This window comes from Ochotona princeps, chromosome 24 (genome assembly GCF_030435755.1).
Source record: "Ochotona princeps isolate mOchPri1 chromosome 24, mOchPri1.hap1, whole genome shotgun sequence".
NCBI lineage: Eukaryota > Metazoa > Chordata > Mammalia > Lagomorpha > Ochotonidae > Ochotona > Ochotona princeps.
In genome coordinates, this window is record NC_080855.1 from 27,583,213 (window position 1) to 27,603,655 (window position 20,443).

At 52.1% G+C, this 20,443-nt stretch overlaps 1 protein-coding gene across 2 annotated transcripts in view; it reads left to right on the top strand.

The window, feature by feature from the left end:
- Positions 1 to 1,302: 1,302 nt before the first annotated feature.
- The window catches only part of HIP1 (huntingtin interacting protein 1), a 106,913-nt gene continuing 87,772 nt past the window's right edge, over positions 1,303 to 20,443 (top strand). For both annotated transcript variants that reach the window (XR_009247586.1, XM_058680908.1), the window contains exon 1: positions 1,303 to 1,462. Coding sequence is in view for 1 of the 2 variants with exons in the window: in XM_058680908.1 (XP_058536891.1) it covers positions 1,343 to 1,462 (120 nt within the window). In the remaining variant the exon portion in view is untranslated. The remainder of the gene's footprint in view (positions 1,463 to 20,443) is intronic.

A 20,443-nucleotide genomic window follows, 5' to 3' on the forward strand; every position in this document is an offset into this window, starting at 1 on the left:
CAGCATCCACAGGGTGGTGTTCCCCTACTCAGTTCCTGTCAACTCCCGGTGCCTCCTGACAGGCAACGCAGTGAGGAAATAAGGTGACACCTCCCCCTCCCGACCAAGGACTGCATCCCAGCAGGTGCAAGGTGATACCAGACCCCCAAACTCCTCACAAGGTAATAGCCTCCTCTTCCCTTCTATTCAAGGCCCCCACATCATGTTTCCGTGTCTGCAGGGGCCTCCCTCCTAGGCTTCCTTCCCATCCGGTCCCCGAAATCCGGCCAACACTGGTGGGAACGAAAGCCTCCAGCCCCCAGCCTCCTCCCTCGAAAATGCACATCCCGTTAGCGCCTGCAAACAAATGCATGCCCCTCCTTCAGTTCTCCGTTGAATGTGGTTTATTAACCAACACTCTTTATTAAAAAAAAAAAAAAAAAGAAAAATGCACTAGGACCGCCCCCCCCATTGTCTCCTGCTTCAAGATGTCACGCATTCAGCATTCGTAGTTTTAAAAAAAAGAAATCTTATTCACCCGAATGAAGAGTTTCACGCAACGCTTCTAAGTCGCCCCGGTCAGAGCCGGAGATTCGAAGGGCGACTAGGGGACCAAGAACCAACTGACCAGCGGCCACACTAGAAACGGAGAAGGGGGCCGTTCTCCGGAGCCTAGGCTCCGCCATCACCACAGAAGGGCGGGAAGGGTCAGGATTCCGGGGTGGAGTGGGGTGGGGGGAATGGGACCGCCGCCGCCGAAGCGGGACCTCCTCTGCCCAGCCTGGCCTCCGGCAGCCCCTTTCCCGGGGCCCGAGCCGGCCCGGTCCGCCAGCCGCCCTGAAGCACCACACGAGTAAACACGCTAGTCCCGGGCGAGCCAGCGTTCCCGGCGGAGGCGCGTGGCTTCCCGGCCCGCCCAGCCCCGGGGAGCCGGGCGCCTGAGGTGGCGACTCCGGGCGCGCGGGGACAGCCAGCTGGGGGAAGGGAGAGGCGGGCGGCGCGCCGGGCCGCCGGGGGCGGGGCGAGCGAGGGCAGGTCGGGGCAGCCCGCCCAGGCCCCGCCTCGTCTCCTCAGCGGATAGTGATAGACAGGCTTCCCAGCCAGTCACGGCGCGCCTGAGGGGCTCCGCAGGGAGGAGCAAGCTCGGGTCTCCGGAGGGGGCGGGCGGGGGCGGGCTGGCTGGGGGTGGGGGGAAGCCTCTCGAGATGGGGCGGCGCTTCTAGGAGACCGGCAGCTCTCTCAGCCAATAGGAGGTGAAAGTCGTCCCGTTAGCGCCGGATCCCCGCGGGTAGGGCGGGGCGGGCGGTGCCGTGGGGATCCCGGGTGGCCGAGGGGCCCTTGACTTCTTGCTCCTCTCGGCGACATGGACCGGATGGCCAGCTCCATGAAGCAGGTGCCCAACCCGTTGCCCAAGGTGCTAAGCCGGCGCGGGGTCGGCGCGGGGCTGGAGGCGGCGGAGCGCGAGAGCTTCGAGCGGACTCAGGTGAGGAGCGGGGATCCCGGCGCATCCCTGGGACACCCGGAGAGACGCAGTGTCCAGGAGCTGCTTGGGCCAGAGTCGCGGGCTTGGAGGCCCAGGAGAGGCCGGGGCAAGGCGGCGGCCGTAAGCAAGATGCATCTGAAGCGCGCACAGACTTGAGATCCTGGGTGGCCAGGTGGGAGACCAGCGGGGTACCCCAAGTGGCCCCGAGGAAGAAAAGCACGAGGGGCAAGGGGGAGAGGATGGGCGGGCTCGGAGGAGGGAGCTGGACAGAGAGGGGACCACACAGTGGGTTCCATGGGGGCAGGCGGGAAAGAAAGGAACCCCCAAAAGGATTGTGGAATGGAAAGGGTGCGCCTAGGCAAGGGAGGCGCGTGGGGGGACACTTAAAGACCGTGGCGACTGTGGCGCCGCCGGGCTGGGCAGGTGAAGGATGGAGAGAGAACCCCTCTTGCACCTCTCAGTTGCAGCTCTCTTCATTTGCACCTCCCACCCCAGCACACCCCATTCCCAGGGGCTTCATAAACTTGGCTCTCAGCAGCCTCAGCTGTCCGCCTGAGTTGGATGAGGTCTGCAGGGTGAGAAGGAATATGGGAAAGACGAAGTGTGGCCCAGCCTGGAATGGGACTAGGGGCTGGAGAGGGGACAGGAACTGGTTGCTGGGCCTGACGGACCCTGTTGGTCAGGGCTGGCTGGAGTAGAGTCCTGACCCGAGAAGTTTTGTCTTTATTACTCGTCCCCTCCCCAGTTCGGGCCCAATGGCTAAGCGCCTGACTGCCCTATTTGTCCTGCCTGGCCGGGGCTGGGAGCCAAAATTCCTCAGTGCCATCAACAAAAAGCCACAATCCATTTTGACCTCTGAGTCTCTCTGCCTGGTGGATCGATTGAATTAAGTAAAGCAGGCGTGTTTGGGGTGCATGGCTTGGGAAGGTTCATTTCTCAGAGTAGCAGGGTTTCTTTGCCCATTCCAGGGCTGAAGTTGTGGGCAGATCCGTTCGTTCCCTGTTCTTGATGATCAGAGAAGATGGAGTTGGGCTGTCCTGGGAGAGAAGCTGTGGGGAGGTGGCTGTGGGTGCTCCAAGTCCCAAGCTGGGCTGGAGTCTCACTCTTCACTGCTGCTATTTGACCATCAGGACGGTTGGACAAAGAAAGTTTTTTGTGTGTCACACACTTTCTTGGGTGTTTCCTGCTTGGTGACCTGAAGCTTCCTGGTCTCTTGTCCAAGCAGCAGCCTTGGGTTCTTGTTCTACTTTTCAAGGCAAGGGGAAAAGAAGCAGGTGTTCCTCCAGAAAAACCCATTTGTTTCTACAATAGCCAACACGTGGAAAAAACAACCTGGGGCAACAGAGAAGCAAGCTGCAAGCTTTTGATCTGTATTGTAGTGATAGAAGTTAGGTTTGTGCAAGTCGCAAGCTGTGTCTGCTGCGTCCCATAGCTGTCCAGGGGCAGCCCAATGAGGAGAGGCTAGATCTGTGTTGTTTAGTATTTTATGTTCTATGGAACACTTGTAATTGGCCTGATTTAATTGTGTGTGTGTGTGTGTGTGTGTGTGTGTGAGGTTGGTGAAGCGGTGGAGATAGGAACTGGGAAAGAGAATTTTTGGTTGTTAAGCACTTTCAGGGAGCAAAAGAGGGGGAAGAAAAGGATATGAGAACAGGCCTAAATCCTGGCATTAGTCAATCGACAAACATTTATTTTGCTCCATGACTACCTATCTACGTGCATTATGCGATCGAAAAGTGAGTTAGGGAAGAAAAAAAAATACATCTAATGAGCTGAGAGACTGTGAGAATCAGCCAAGTCATAATAGTAATTGCACCTAATTATAGTGCTTGACACCATTCTAACCACTTCATTGTATTGCCTTCTGTAATCTTGATGGGCATTGGGCATGGATGAGGTGGGGGATCATACCTCATTTGACAATGAGGCCATAGAAGCCCAGACAAGTTTTTTTTTTAAGATTTATTTATTTTTATTACACAGTCAGATATACATAGAGGAGGGGAAACAGGAAGATCTTCCGTCCGATGATTCACTCCCCAAGTGAGAGCAATGGCCGGTGCTGCGCCGATCCGAAGCCGGGAACCAGGAACCTCTTCCGGGTCTCCTATGCTGGTGCAGGGTCCCAAGGCTTTGGGCCGTCCTCGACTGCTTTCCCAGGCCACAAGCAGGGAGCTGGATGGGAAGTGGAGCTGCCGGGATTAGAACCGGCGCCCATATGGGATCCTGGCGTGTTCAAGGGGAGGACTTTAGCTGCTAGGCCACTGCACCGGGCCCAGAAGCCCAGAGAAATTAAATAACTGGGCAGAGGTCACACAGCTGCATGGGCCCCTCCCCCTTTAGGTTCTGCCTTGCTTTTTTTCTTTTTTTAAGATTTATTTTTATCTTTATTGCAAAGTCAGATATACAGAGAGAGGAGGAGAGACAGAGAGGAAGGTCTTCCATCCGATGATTAACTTCCCAAGTGACCGCAGTGGCTGGTGCTGTGCCAATCTGAAGCCAGAAGCCAGGAACTTTCCTCAAGGTCTCCCACATGGGTGCAGGGTCCCAAAGCTTTGGACCATCCTCAGCTGCTTTCCCAGGCCACAAGCAGGGAGCTGGATGGGAAGTGGAGCTGCCGGGATTAGAACTGGCACCCGTATGGGCACATTCAAGGTGAGGACTTTAGCTGCTAGGCCACCGCGCCAGGCCCTGCCTTGCCTTTTTGTCTTTGAGTCTTGAGCATCTCATTGATACTGGAGCCAGACGATGTTTGAGTTTTATAGAGGTGCACATGCACGCCATGTGTGGCTTCCAGCAATTTGTCTATCATTTTCCTTATTGTAAAAGATAATGTGTCCTGCCACAGGTTTATGGGCAGGGGATGGCTGAAGTCACATGAGCAAAGGCATCTATGAGCCTGCAGCAAGATCCCAGGGCTGATGATTATAATCTGGATGAGGGAAAAGAGATAGTGGAGGGAAGAAGTGGAACTGGCTCTCCAGGGGAAGGCCTACCTGGCTCCTGAGCTAGAGGATAATTACCAAGAGCTGCCTGGACTGCTGCCGGATGCAGGGACGGCTTGCGGGTGGGAAAGGGCTGGGAGCCCTCACTAGCGACCCAGCCACGCCTTGGAGCATGAGTTAGCACTTGCAGCCAGAGAGGTGGGGATGGGGCATTCCTGGGATTCAGAATGACAAAGAGAAATGCTGGAGGTAGGGAAACTTCTGGAGTGGACGGAGGCCACCTGGATCGACTGAGGTGGAAACAGGCTGCTGTCACTTCTGACAGTGGCTCACCAGGCACCTAGTGCTTGTCATCTCCTACGGTCTGCCCTCTCCAGATGCTCAGATCCAGTGAATGGCTAGTCACCAACAGTCAAGAAAAAAAAAAAGATAGCATCCTTATGGAACTCCTGCAGGCATATTCTTGACCCCTGAATAATACAGTGTGTCAATAGCATTTCCATCCTATTGTTAAGGTGTTAACAAATCATCTAGAGGGATGATACAAAGTGTAGAGGAGGGTGTGTGTAGGTTCACTGTGGATTCTGTAGCATTGTCTATAAGTGACTTGAGGGCCAGGTGCGATGGCTCACTGACTAATCCTCACCTTGCAAATGCCAGGATCCCATATTGGTGCTGGTTTGCATCCTGGCTGCTCCACTTCCTATCTAGCTCCCTGCTTGTGGCCTGGGAAAGCAGCAGAGGATGGTTCAAGACCTTGGGACCCTGCACCCCTGTGGGAGATCCGAAAGAGCTGCTGGCTCCTGTCTCTGGATTAGCTTAGCTCTGACCATTGAGGCCGCTTGGGGAGTTAAGCAGCAGACAGATCTTTCTGTCTCGTCATAAATCTGATCTGTCTTTCCAATAAAAATAAAATAAATCTTTAAAAAAACAAAACAAGGGACTTGAGAGTCTCTGAATTTTGGTGTCCACAGGGGACTCTGGCTCATTGGACTGTCCTCCCATCTCTCTGTGTGGCCTGCAGTCAGCTGTGAACTTGAAGATGGCACTGTGTGTCACTCTTTGCCTGCCCGTCCTGTCTGCTGCCTGAGGCTCCTGGTCAGTGGTGAAGAAGCTACAGTCAAGGGTAGACAGTTGCTGGTTACACTAACAGCAGCAGCAGCAGCAGCAGCAGCAGCAGCAAAGCCTTGGGCCTGGGCGACATGTATAATTACCTGCTCTTCTGCGTTACTCGGAGCTTCCTCCTTTCTCTTGTCTGGCTGGAAACCCTGTGCCTTGCCTATCAAAGAAAGGGCTCTGACTGAGTTTTTGTTTTTAAAGATGTATTTTTTTTTATTGTTCGAAAGACAATTGACAAAAAAAAAAAAAAGGGAAAGAGAAAGAGAGAATCTTCCATCCATTGGTTAATTCCCCAAATGGTTTCAAGAGCCAGGGCTTACTTATCCAGGCTGAAGCCAGGACTTCCGGTTCTCCCATGTGGGTGACCTAAGCTTTCCCAGGTTCATTAGCAAAGAGCTGGATTGGAAGTGGAGCAGCCAGGATTTGAACTGGGGCTCACATGGGATGCCACGGTTGTAGGCAGAAGCTTAAAGCACTGTGCCACAATTACATCCCAAAGGTCTGTTTTGCCAGCCTTCCCATGCTTCAACACCTGTACCCTCCACTCATCTGGCTCGCTTGTCCCTGCCAGTCTCTTTCTGGAAATTTGTCCTCTCTGCTTCTGTTGGTTCCATCCTTGCATCATGTAGGGACCACTGGCCTGCGTGCTGGCCCAGACAATGACACAGCCAGATTCTGGATGTGTGCTACCCAGCACATCATAAGCACCCTCCAGGTGTTAGGAAAATGGAAAGGAATTCTTCACCCTTGGACAACTGCTGTAGTGATGTTAAGTGTTTGTCTAGAGTGCTTGGCAGTGCCTGAGCCTGTGGCTATTCCTTAATAGGGCTGTAAGATGCCCAGGTTTTAGGCCTGGAGCAATAGCGTAGTGGTTGAAGTCCTTACCTTGAACGTGCTGAGATCCCAAATGGGCAGCAGCTCTGCTTCCCATCCAGCTCCCTGTTTGTGGCCTGGGAAAGCAGTCGAGAATGGCCCAATGCTTTGGGACTCTGCATTGGCGTGGGAAACCCAGAAGAAGCTCCTGGCTCCTGGCTTTGGATTGGCTCAGCTCCAGCCATTGTGGCTGCTTGGGGAGTGAACCATCGGATGGAAGATCTTCCTCTCTGTCTCTCTTCTTCTCTGTATATCTGCCTTTCCAGTAAAAATAAATGCATCTTTTAAAAAATAAAAGATGCCCAGGTATTATCATCTTCATTCTGTGACATTATGACTCAGTGGGCTTGCTGACTTACCTGGGGTCATCCTGTTGGGGTGAGAGAGCAAAAGGAGTCACAATTCTAAACCAGGAATATGGATTCCAAGTTTCAGACCCCTTGCGCTAAACACTGTCCTCACATCAAGTCAGAAGGACTCTCATTCACAGCCAAATCACCCAGACTGGCTGCATCCAAGCCTGTCTCTTAGCCAGAACAGCCGTGGGACCAGGCTTGCTACTGTGGGAGAAGCACTGGTGGCTGAGTGGTGGAAGTTGGGGCTGTGGAAATACAGAAGAGTGGACTGTTACAGAGTTCCAGTGGACTGGACCAAAATTAACAGAGTCTGTGTGTGTTTTGTGTTGGAGATGCGGATTGTAGACAAGGCCAGAAACGAATGGTTCTTATGGGCCTGTTGGATGCCAGGAGCGTGCTAGCTGATGTAAGCCATGGATCCATTAATGACAGTCCAGGGTTGCGCAGGAAGTCTGCAGGGGAGCCTGGGTCCCACCATCAGATAGCCACCTGCTTCCCTCTTTGTTGAACATGGGGGCACTTTTGCTCTTTTGCTCGGAATCTTGCGCAGAGGTTCAACTTGAGAATGAACAACAAAGTTGTAGGATTGTTCTAGAAGTCCCAGGCTCCTGCCCACAGCCAGCCAGGATGGTGACTGTGGGGGTCCTAATGCGCTTCCATAGCCTTGACACCGTATAGCTCTGGTTTGGCTGTGCCTGTGCAGGTTGTACCCCTCTGAACCAAGATGGCTCTGGTCTGCTTCCTGTCTGCTGGGCTTGGTTTGGGAAAACTACAATACTCAGAACCAGGTGGAGCAGCACTTTGAGCCTTGACCTTGGGATGTGCCTTCCCCTCCTGTATATGGACCAGAGATGCAAAGTGCACACTTAGCTGAGGGGAGATCTGAGCAGCTCCCGTACTTGCAGAGGGGAGGCTGATGTTCTTAGAAGCGTAGATGACTTTTTGGATTCAAGTTGCTGTGCTTCGCTTCTTCTTGCTCCCTTAGTTGGGATGGAAGGCCTGGGAAGGAAGCTTAGAACTTGCTTGGGGTCCCTGGCCTTGCACCTTTCTAGTTTTCCAAGTAGCTATTAAGAGGCAACAATTGACTACCGACTTCCGGTGGGCAGTAATTATACAAGCAGCCTGTTCAGTCCTTGCAACAAATGGATACAATGTACCAGTTAAGTCAGTCCTTTATGGGAAATGCTTGGGACCAGAAGGATTTTGGATTTCAGTTTGCGTTTGTTTCTGTTTGTTTTTTATATTTGCACATACATAGTGAGATAGCTTAGGGATGGGCCCCAAGTCTAAACACAAGACTTATTTATCTGTCACCCACGCCGTGTCTACACCTCACCAGGAGTTCATTTTATACACTATTTTTATTACATTTTTGTTTTGACCATGACCCATCCCAAGAGGTCAAGATGTGGAATTTTCCACTGTTGGCACTCAGAGAGCTTCAGCCCTGGGAGCACTTTTTCAGACTGGGGGTGCTCACCAAACCCTATTTTACAAATGAGGGATAGTGAAGCTTCCAGGGGTCCTGGTCCCAGAGCCTGGCTTTGTGCCCGTGTTTTTCCTGAGCCCTTAGCCCTGCCTCACACCGACCCACCCTGTTCTTCCTTCCCTTTCCTTGATGCCTGAGGTTCCCAAGGCACTGGCCTCATCCCACTTTTCGTTTGCCTCTTGCCCGCTTTCCTAGGCTACCCCACACCTCCCTGCTGCTGGCTCCCCACATCTCCCTAGGGACTCCCCGGCCTGTGTGGCCACTTCTCTGGAAACATCCATCCCTGGACACCCCCCTCCTTCCACACAATACCCCTTCCCTACTGGGGGCTGGCACCAGGCCCCACCACTCAGCATTGTGGTGTCAGCACTGAGCCCTCCATCCCCCTCCCCGGTCGGTCTCCCACATAGCCTGGTACTGCGGGCTCCACCCCTGGGATGCTCCTGTAGTGGATAAGCCCTTGCTTCTCTCTGTCCCCCTCTTCCTGCCCTTCCTACTTCTTGCCTGCCTCCTGGTCACCCCATCTGCCCTGCCCAACATGGGTGCTGGCTGCCCCTCTAAAGCCTAAAACAACTTCTATCCCCTCCTTTTATTTTTAACGAGAATTTTCCCTGGGTCCCTAGGATAAATTGCATGATATGGCGCCAACACGGTGCCCCCGGTCCCTGTCCTTGTCTACCTTATACTTAACAGCTAGTTCTTGTAATCTGGACCCAGATGGGTCATGTGTTTGAGGAAGGGGGCCCCTGGCTTATGTGAGTGTCCTTCCATTTTCCCCAAGCTCAAGCTTGGCCTCCCTCCAGCTGCTGCACTCTCCAGGATAGGCTCTGGGTCTCACCTGCCCTTCCAGGAGGCAGGCACCAGTGCCTAGCTAAGGCTGAAGAGCTGGAGGCTTAGGCTGTGTGGGCAGGTCACCGCTTGCTAGGCCCGTCTCAAGTGCTCATGGTGGAGGTTCTACCTCTGTTTCCTTTGATTTCTCCAGTGTTTAATTCCTACCATGTGCACACCTGGTGGTGGTGAGGGGAGCAAGTCAGTGCGCACAAGGTACGGGGGAAACTTGCCCAGGAGACTCGCCAAGAGCCAAGGCTAAGGGGGGACACTCATTCAGGATGGCTCAAGGTTAATGGTCTGAATTTCTGTGAATTGGTCAGTCTTGTTTAAGTGTTTCTAAAACATGGCCTTGGACTTGCCGGAGCGTCCTATTTGACGCAGTGAGAACTTTTTGGAGCTGGAAGATGCCGCCTGGATGGGGAAACATAAGGCTAGTGTCCTGCATTCCCAGATGTGGTCGTATGTAGGTGTTGGGGGGAGCAGCTGGGGGTGGGGTATTGGGGTTTAGGCCAAGTGCAAGTACAGGTTGAGTATTCCTGACCTGAAAATGCAGTACCCGAAAGGCTCTGTGTCGACACTTTCTGAGCACTAACTAGACATCGCAGGCAAGTGGAAAGTTCCACACCATGAACTTTAATTATTTAATTATTAAAAATATTACACAAAATTGCCTTCCGGTTGTGTGTGTCGGGTGTATAAGGCATGTAGATGGATTTCTGGCTTGGAATCGGGTCTAACCCCCAGGATGCTCATGCAGCTATCCCAACATTGCAAGCCTGAGTGGAAGAACCTTTCTCTGTGGTGCAATTTCTTGCTACAAAATGAGGAGGTGGCACAAAATTTCTGGCTTCCAATTATCTTATTTATTTGTTTATTTTGAGAGGCAGAGAGACAAGAGAGAGCTCCCATAGGCTGGTTTGCTCTTCAAATGCCTTCAGTGGCTGGAACTGAGCTGGGCTAAAGCCAGTAGTTGGGGAATCAGACCAGGTCCCCCAAATGGGGGTTAAGAACCCAACTGCTGCTTTGGCACAATGGTTCAACTGGCTAATCCTCCACCCGCCAGTGCCAGCATCCCGCATGGTTGCTGGTTCATGTCCTGGCTGCTCAACTTCCCTGTTTATGGCATGGGAGGACATGCATATATTGCAAAGTCAAATATACAGAGAAGAGGAAAGACAGGAAGATCTTCCATCCAGTGATTCACTCCCCAAGTGGCTGCAATGGCCAGAGCTGAATCCATCTGAAGCCAGGAGCCAGGAGCTTCTTCTGGGTCTCCCACGAGGGTGCAGGGTCCCAAGGCTTTGCGCTGTCCTTAACTGCTTTCCCAGGCCACAGGCAGGGAGCTGGATGGGAAGCAGGGTCTGCCAGGATTAGAACCTGTGCTCATATGGGATCCCAGTGCATGCAAGGAGAGGACTTTAGCCACTAGGCTACCTTGCTGGGCCCTCAACTTCTCTCTTTGCCAGGACTTTCCTAGGGCATTCTGTGTGGGGAATCCCCCAGAGACCTGGAGTTCTCTAGCGATTGATGCTACCCCTCATTTAGACAGGAGTGGGGCATGTTCCCTGCCCTTTTTGGGCACTGATTGTCTTACTTATCTGGCATTGTTAAGGACTGCTGGATGAACCAAATCCATTGGGGCAGTGTGGGCACACCAGTGTGGTGGTGCCTTGGGCTGTGGCTGCTGCACCGAGCCAGGGTTAATGGCTTGGAGGAGTGCCCACCCAGGGAAGGCAGCTTGGTAGCCCCCACCTCCCTGCAGGGTGGAGGTCACTTCCTGTTTTCCTGCCCAGCAAAGACAGGCAGGGTGGAGCTGTGGTCTCAACTCCTGGGCCGTCCAGTCTGGCACTGGTGAGGGGAGAGAGCCTGGGACTCCAACATGTCCCTTGGCTCAGATGGCAGCAGAGAGTGGGGCGTATTTTCTTGGATGGGAAAGCTGTTGCCACCTCTTCTGCTAGTTGCGCTACAAGACAGCTCAGGAAGCTGGCCAGGGGCGGCCGGAAGGCAGTGTGGCTGCGGCCTTCGGATCTCATGGCAGCTGCCCCTGCTGGCCCAGAACCATTTTGAAAGCCGCAGAACAAGTGAGTAGTGGGTGACTGTGGTCAGCTTTCAGATAGGGACATCAGGGCCCAGAGTTAAGGAGCCAACTTGGGAGAAACAGAGTTGAGGTTTGAACCTGAAGTGTTGTATCAAGCATACATATTTACTATTATTTTTTAAAGTCTTTTCCAGTGGACTTCTTTGAACTTTTGAAAAGTTTCTCGCAGAAGGATAATTTTGTAACACATGAAACTGCTAAAGGGCCTATATCCATATTAATCCAGAATATGTAATAAGTAAGAGAAGTAACAACACCACCACCAAAAGACTGGGACTGGTGTTGTGGTGCAGTGGGTTAAGCTGCTGCTGTGGCAGCACCATTCCATATGAGTACTGGTTTAAGTTCCAGCTGCTCCACTTCTGATCCAACTCTCCACTAATGTGCCTGGGAAGACAGTGCAGGATGGCCCCTTTCTACGGTCCGGGCCCACCAAACCCCTTAGCACCTGCCAGACACAACCCCTCTTTCTACCTCAAGTGCAAAATTAAAAACACACACACACATACACATGGATTTATTTATTGGAAAGCTGAAGTGGTAACTGCCTCCTAGGGTCTGCATTAGCAGGAAGCTGGAGTTAGGAGCCAGGAATCAAGCTCAGGTCCTTCCAGGTAGGATGTGGGGGTCTTCAGCACTCAGCTAACTGTCCAGTCCTCACCAGTGTTGACTGGGGAAACCAGTAATACCCGTGGAAGAGCTTGTTCCCTTTGATTAATGCTGTAGCAGGAAAAAAAAAAAAAAAAAACAAAACCAGACCCAGTTACCACCTTGAGGAGGTGCCAGCACTTACATGAGCATATTTTATCTGTTCTACATTGGACCAAAAGAGAAGTGTCGACAGCACTAGCTGGGTACCATTGGCCGCCCTTGAAGAACAGAGAACTCAGCAGGAAGGGGCATAGCAGAGAGGGAAACCTTGTTTATGGCCCTGGCGGACCTGCAGATTCATGCTTTGTAGTAGCTTAGGTTCCAACACTGGAACATGGGACTCTGTGGTGTTCCATGGTAGAAGTGACTTCACAGATGGTGTTAAGTACCCAAGGAGAGGGAAGTGGCTCAGACAATTGGATGAGCCCACATCTGAGGACACAGGTGCCTGAAAACAGAGGGCCATCTTGAACTCTGTGTTTATAGGTGAAGGCCCCATGGCAAGGATGGGAGGGTGGCAGGGGGCCATTTCTTGGGCCATCTTCTGCTGCCTTCTGAGTGTATGAGTGGGAAGCTGGATCAGAAGTGGAGCAGTGGAGACTCCAGCTGGTGCTCCATTGTCCCTGGTGGCTGTGAGATACAGCCCATGTCCAGCCACCAGAAGGAGGCCTTTAGCAGCTAAAAGTCCCTGGCTGGATAGGCAGCTTGGGAATGAAGTCTTAAGACATTAGGTTTTCTACCTGACTTTGGAACCGAACTGTTCCCAGAATCTCCGGGAAGGAAGGGAACCCTGCTGATTCCCAAGTTCAGCTGAGACCGTGTTGGCCTGGGGGAACCCAGGGAACCGTGAAATAATAAATGGGTGATGTTTTAAGCTTCTGAGTTTATGGTTGTGTGTTACAGCAGCACTGGGAAGCTAACACAAGGTAACAGGTAACGTATGCTTCGTGGTGAGGCCAGTCTTCCAGACCCAAAGGGGTCCTTGTTCTTTCATTCCTGCCATTGGCAGCCAGAGACCAAACATTGAATTTCCATGCTTGGTGCTGGTTCACAGAAGTTTTATCCTGGAAAAACAGTCCAGTAGCCTGTTCCAAACATTCTTTCCTGCTGGGCCGTGAAGTTCTTTGGTCCAGCTCCAAGTTTGACGATCACGGATATAATTTACTTAACCTTTAAACAAAAATGGTGTTTTGATCAGGTACTGAGCTGTCTGTTAAAAGGCAGATGGGAAAATCCCACTGGAACTGTCAGATCATGATGGTGTCTCTGCTGGAGTGAGATGGCCCACAGACAGGAAGCAGGGGTGGGAGTCGCGCCACAGTGTGGTAAGCATCCCATATTGGAATGCCAGTTCCAGTCCCGGCTGCTGCCTGTTAATATACTCAGAATAGCAGAGGAAGGTGTACTTGTACCCCTGCCACCCAGATGGAGTTCCTGGCTCCTGGTTTCAGCCTGGTTCTGCCCTAGCTGTTGTGACCATTTAGAGAATGAATCAGCAAATGGAAGATCTCTTTTTGTTTCTCCCTCTCCATGTTACTCCATCTTTCAAGTTGAAAAAAATATACATATATATATATGCATGTAAGTATATATTTGAAAAGGACAGGCAGCAGAGGTAGGGTGAACTGAGTGGCCTTGCCCCAGGGGCCTGTCCTGTAGTGACACTGTCCAGGTTCGTGGTGGTCTGGAGCATCCTGGGGCTCTTGGGCTTGGCTGTGTCACAGCCTGGAGCTGCCAGAGCCCTGACTTAGGAACCAGGAAGCCTGGCTTTCCCAAGCCATGGTTTCCTATGTCCTGCCATGGTCATATCCCCTTGGAGGTCTTCCTTCTGTTGTCTGTGAAATGGGTGGGGTTGGTTGACGTTATCCCTGAGGCTCCGAGAAGTAGTCATTCTGTGACCACACAGTGACTGAAGTAGTTAACGCTCCATGTTGAACTGTGGCTCTTGTAGAGGCCGACCATACCTAACTCCTGCCATCTGCTTTTGTGCCTCACACCTCTGGTCACTAAATTTTTTGTCCCCCTCTGGGAGAGTCTACCTCCTGGGTAACCCTGGTTGTGCATCGTTCCTAGGGGGCATCTTCTTCTGTGTCAGTCACATTACAGTCTCTTCTGCTCAGGCACCTTCTTCTGTACTTGACTTCTGTACTTGACTTCATCCATCATCCCTGACCTTCATCCATCGCTCTAACTTATAGTGTATGACAACAGAAAAAACGTTTTGCAGGAAAAAACTTCTTGATGCTGAGTCAGAGACCACCCCGGAGTGTGTGTGAATGTGACGCATGTGCTGTATACCTTGTTTGACGTAGAGAACATTGGAACTGGTAGGGCTGTAAGATGGGCTTCCGTAGGTGACTAAGCTGGCAGCCACGGGCTAAATTTAAACCTTTAGATTTTTTTTTAAATAAACTTGGAACCTGGAGCTGGTGCATAAACAACATCTTCCTGTTGTCTCCCCTGGCTTCAGCACTGACTTTGGCTGCTGGTGTGTCCTGAGGTACACGTTCTGATGCAACCCAGCCTGCTAGAGGAAGTGGAGGGTCAGGAAAGGAGAAGACCTCGCTCAGCTCAGGCCGTGCCCTGTCCATCGCAGCCCTGCCCCCACCCCCTTCTACCTAGGTTGTGGAAGGACTGTTGGGAGGGACTCACCCACCGCTGGATCTGTAGCCTCCAGAAAGACACTGTGGCACAGGGCTGACAACTATTGTGATGGAAGGATAGAAACAAAGGCTGGAGCCGGGGTGCCAGTGGGCTGAGGAGAACACTAGCTCCGGGTCAGGAGACTGGAGGTGGGATTGGCTTTGTGGTTCCGCCTCTTACTCGCTTTGTGGCCCGGAAGTTTTGCTGTGGATTTTGTTTTCATTTAAGTTAAATATATGGATAGTTATAAAAGTCACATGATTATAATATTTCCATACTCCCTTTTTTCCTTTACCCTGTTTCCTGCTTCCCATAAGCTACCAGTGAATTTTTTAAAGAAATATGTATTTTTGTTGGAAAGGCAGAATTACAGAAAGAGGGAGACAGAGAAAACAAGAGCTTCCATCTACTGGTTCACTCCATCGATGGCTGTATCGAGGGCTGTGCCAGGCCGAATCAGGAGTTAGGAAATTCATCAGGGTCTCCCAAGCGGGTGGCAGGGGCCCATGCATTTGGGCCATCTTCTGCTGCTTTCCCAAGCACACTAACGGAAGTTGGATAGGAAGTGGAGTAGCTGGGACTTGAACTGACACCCAGGTAAGATGCTTGCATCACAGCGGTGGCTTAGCTTGCACAGCTCCCAGCTGATTCTTGTAACCACTCATCTGTGTGAGTGATCTTGTAACCTGCCATGGTGGAAGAGAAAGGTGTAGCATGCACTTACACGTATGTTTCCCTGCTCCCAAAATAAGCACATATTTTCAGCGTCAGCTTGAAGTTACTGTGACTCTGAGCATGCTAAAGGCAGCCAAGTTCCTGGTGTAAGTTTGGCTATTGGTTTGTCTTTTGCTTCACACATTTTGGTTATCCTCAGATCAACCTGTTGCCTTTGAGTGTTTGCTGGAGTTTCTGTTTATCATGCATTGATCCGTGGTTCTCTCGGCAGTGTGTGTATGGGCACCCTGTGAATACAATGTATTTGATATTCATCGTGTCCTTCTCCTCACCCTGGGGTCAAGTGTAAAAGTCAACGGACAGGGTCTGTGTCATAGGAAGATGACATAGCCTGGTGATGATTACCGCTGTCTGGAACTTTCTTGCCAAATCTCCGACCTAGAGAGCAATTACAGGGCAAATGACTGGGTGCTGTACCAGGCACGGTGGGAGATAGCTAACACGTGTCTGAGCCAAAAGACCGAGCTGGTTATGCATGTCTGTGGGGCAATGAAGAGTTTGGGCCAATCTGTGGGTGAGTTATCTGTAACATTTGCCGAGGACAGTCTGCGATGTCAGGGGATCTGATGTCATAGAGCATGCCGGGGATCTGGTTAGAGACAGAAGCCCGGGCCAAATGAACTGGGCTGGCTTGGCAGCTTTTAGGGAGGAGAAATGCCTGGGGAGACAGCAGGTGTCTGCCAGGTATGATGGCAGGGTTCAGGGCATCTCCTTCCTGCCCTGCTGTGGGGGCAGCTCAGAGCCTGGCAGTTCTGAAAAATCTTGTTTTATTTTCATCTCTTCTGAGCTCTAGTCTAATATATTTAGAAAGCCTTTTGTCATGGGAAATGATGATGGAGTGCTGAGAGTGAACCTTCGTTGCCTGGGATAGATTTGCAAGCATTATTCTCTCCCCAGGTCCCAGGGTTTGGGGCAGACCAGCTTCAGAACCTGCTAGGAAACCCTCATTCACGGATCAGAGAACAGTACTTGTTTTTCATTTAGTCGAAAGGCAAGAAAATGGAAAAATAGTGAAAGATCCTTCATCTGCTGGTTCATACCCCTAGAGCGTATCATGGACCAGACCAGGGCTGGGCCGGGCTAAAGCCAGGAGCTTGGAATTCCATCCAGGCCTCCTAGATGGGTGGCGGGGATTCAGACACTTAAGCTATTCCCTGCTGCCTCCCACGGTGCGCATCAGCAGGAAGCTGAACTGGAAGCGGGAGAATTAAGCCGGGAATGGAGCTTTAACGTGGGATGCAGCATCTCAGCAGCATCCTATCACACTGTCAAAGATCAGGTCCTCAACTGGCCTCTGTGCTGACCGGGGCCGTTTAACAGTGTCGAGGTTATGAAATACCATGGGAGGCAGACGCACTGAGAAAGACCGGAAGAGAGATGTTCATCCTCGATGTGACGTAGGTGGGATCCTAAAGATCACAGTTATGGAAAAACTGGCGAAAGCCACAGGCCTTCCCTAGTGCGAGGGTGCTGCAGAAAGTTCATGGAACTTGGGACACTGGGCACTGGCTACTGGGATGGACCCTGGGCAGGTGACTTCTCTAGGAAACAGGATGGAATCAGAGGCTGGAGCTCGTTAGAGTCACACCAGGAATCTGGCAGGAAGGCAAGGACTGTGCCAGGAGCTGAGGAGGACAGTGGGGGGAGGTGAAGGATGAGCCAGAGGCAAGGAGGAAGTCGGTAGCAGTGTGCCAGTGTGAATGTCTCGCTTTTGATGACTGTCTAGGCTTATGTAAGATGAGAGTTAATAGAAGAGGAAGCTGGGCGAAGGGTGTACGGGAACTCAGGACTATTTTCGTCAGTCTTCTGAAAGTCTAAAATTATCTTTCAACTAAAATTCTAAAAAAAGGGGGGGAGTACAAAAATGTGGCATGTTGCCTGGCAAACCCTCAGCGAGCGCCACGTGTGTTTGCCCTTTCATTCCTCGAGAAGCCAGGGCACCCCCGCACTGCCCCCAACACACACGGGGAGGGAAGGGCAGAGTGGTCTGTTCGGGGTCGGGATGGAGGAAGTACCTGCTCGAAAGAGGAGCTGCTACCGGTGCCCAGGGTGTGCAGCTGGAAGTGGAACAGAACCTACTGAGCAGAAGCTGTTGTAGGCCTCGCCCTGAGTGGGGGGCCCAGTGCAAGGTGGTAAGGGGAGACTGGGCAGCCATAGGTATAGCCTGGTTTGGTTCCTTCCTAGCTCGTGGAGACTGGAGAAGCACCTCCCCTGGAACAGGGGCCACTGTGTGGGTGTCTGGGCAGAACGACTGGGTCTGGAGCAGATGGCCTGTTCCCTGCCTCTGACGCGTCCCCTCACCCTACCTAGCCCCCTCCAGGCTGTCTGTGGTACCACTTTCTTGTACCCACCCAATGACCCTTTCTGGGAAGATGCATGCTAGTCTTGTTTCCTGGTGGCTTGGAGCTCCTGTAGGTCCCAGGGTCCACTGAGGCCGTGTGATGACTGAATGAATGAGTAAGTGAATAAATGAGTGAGTGGATAAATGACTAAGTGAATAAATTTAAGGCTTTGTTTTATTTACTTAAGAGGAGAGTGACAGGGCCCAGTGTGGTAGCCTAGCAGCTAAATTCCTCACCTTGCACGTACCGGGATCCCATGTGGGTGCCAGTTCTAATCTCAGTGGCCCCACTTCCCATCCAGCTCCCTGCTTGTGGCCTGGAAAAGCAGTCAAGGCCCTGTGCCTGTGTGGGAGACCTGGAAGAAGCTTCTGGCTCTTGGCTTTAGATCAGCTTAGCTCCGACCACTGCGGTCGCTTGGGGATTGAATCAGCAGACAGAAGATCTTCCTCTCTGTCTCTTTTCCTCTCTGTATATCTGACTTTCCAATAAAAATAAAAAGAAATCTGGGCCTGGCGCAATGGCCTAGTGGCTGAAGTCCTCACCTCGCGTGCGCCAGGATCCCATATGGCTGCCAGTTCTAATGCTGGCAGCCCTGCTTCCCATCCAGCTCCCTGCTTGTGGCCTGGGAAAGCAATGAAGGATTGCCTGAGGCTTTGGGACACTGCACCCATGTGGGGGATCTGAAAGAGGCTCCAGGCCCCTGGCTTCGGATTGGCTCAGCTCCGGCCATTGTGGCTGCTTGGGGTGTGAATCAGCAGATGAAAGTTCTACCTCTATGTCTGTACTCCTCTGTACATCTGACTGTCCAATAAAGAACGAAATCTTAAAAAAAAAAAAAAAAGAGTGACAGCACCAGGGACGCATACACACAGAGAGAGAACGAGAGAGAGAGAGCTTAAATCTGCTGGCTCACACCCTAAATAGCTACAATAACCAGAACCAGGCCATGGCCAAAGCGAGGAATCTGGAACTGCATCTGGGTCTCTCAGGTGGGTGTCCAGGGCCTAGGTACGAGGGCCATCTTCTGTTGCTTTCCTGGGACCATTAGCAGGGAGATGGATTGAAAGCAGAGCAGCCAAGACTTGAACCCACTGTGCCACAACGCTAACCCTCTGAGAGCACGTGAGGGAATGAGTGAACTGAGTGAATGCATGAATGAGGGGATGAATGCTTGAGTGAGTGAATGGTCCAGGGAGGTCTCCCGTGTCTGGCGGCCAATCACCACGTCATGCTGTTTTGCAGTATGACCTTGGGAACATCAGAACAAACACCTTTTTGGGTGCTTTCGCTGCTGCTGGGGTTGGGGAGGCAGTCACCTCTGCCAAGGGAGCTGTCAGCCTCGCAAGCCCTCCGGTGGCGTGTCAGAGGCTCTGAATTCTCCTGGTTCTTTTCGGTGGCGGCGGCAGCAGCAGCGTGGCCGAGAACTTTTGGCCACAGGAAGTGAGGCACTTGTTGAGGGCCAAGTAGTCACTAAATATAGCCTCCCAGCACAGAGAGCTAAAGGGCCAAGGGGGTGACGTGGTGTCCGAGCACACCGAGCAGGGGCAGAGGCACACCGTTGTCTGGGCGATCAGGGAAAGAGCAGAGGGGGAGGTCCTCCTCCAGTCTCCTGCTGGCGGAGCCAAGTGCTCTGTCAACACCTTCATTCCAGGATCACCGCCCATCCCTCCAACACCGTCAGGCAGCCTGCCGCTGGGCTTTCTGTTGTCAGTTAGTACTTGAGTTTTCTCCCTTCAGCCCCAGGGCCTGGACAATCACCTCAGAGGAGCTGTGCCCAGGGGAGAGTTCCTGGGGGCAGTTCAACCTCCCCACCTAAGCCTCCTGCAGCTGTCTCCCTGAGTGTCACTGTCTCCCTGAGCGAATAGCTGGCAAGCAACAGGTGACAAAACAGGGACCTGGGATTTTTACTGTCAAAACTGAAGCTGCACACACAGAGGCCAGGGAAGCAGCTCAAGGTTCACACGGCTCTAGACTGAAGTCTACTCGTGCTGACCTTGATAGCTTCCGGAGCCTTCCATGGGGCAGGTGGAGATGGCATCCCATTTGCTCTCTATGGGCCCCAGCTAGTCTCGGACAACCTGGATAGTATCCAAAGAGAATAACATTTTTTCCCTAAAGGTTTATTTATTCAAAAGGCAGAGTTACAGAGGTGGGGGCTAGGGAGAGAGATCTTTCATCCTCTGGTTTACTCCCCAGGTGGCCACAATGGCCAGGGCCGGGCCAGGTCAAAGCCAGAAGTCAGGAGCTTCCTCTGGGTCTCTCCACATGGGTGGCAGGGCCCCAACATCTGGGCCTTCTCCAGGGATATTTGGATAGGAAGTGAATCAGCTGGGACTTGAACTGGCATTCATATGGGATGCTAGTGTTGCTGGTGGTGGCTTAACCTGCACGAGCACACCCCTTTCCCCACTCCCCTGAGGGTACAAAATTTGCTGGATGATGCTTTTTTTTTTATGCAGATGTCCCTTCTGGTCTATAAACTGGACAATTGTGGAGCATCTTGTGAACTGGCTTTGGGGATGAATTTATGCTTTTGCGATAGAAACCAAGCAGTTTTTTCATGTAAGAAGCACCCCTTGTGAGCTCTCAGCGCGCGCGCTCTCTCTCTCTCTCTCTCTCTCTCTCACACACACACACACACACACACAGAGTGACAACCAGGTGCTTGTATGGTGACCCTTAGGTCAACATCATGAGTTAGTGTCACATCAGCATTAGCAAACCTTGACAGTGTAACACTGGTACTTTGCTGAGCGTTCCAACTTCAAGTTTGCAGATGATGTGTCCACAACGTGGGCGGGCATCTTAAAACCTTGCTGACTCCTAAGTCATTTGGGAGGAAGGCCCAGGTGATGCAGGACGTGTTGTGTTCACCTTCCACATGGAGCACGAGAGGAGA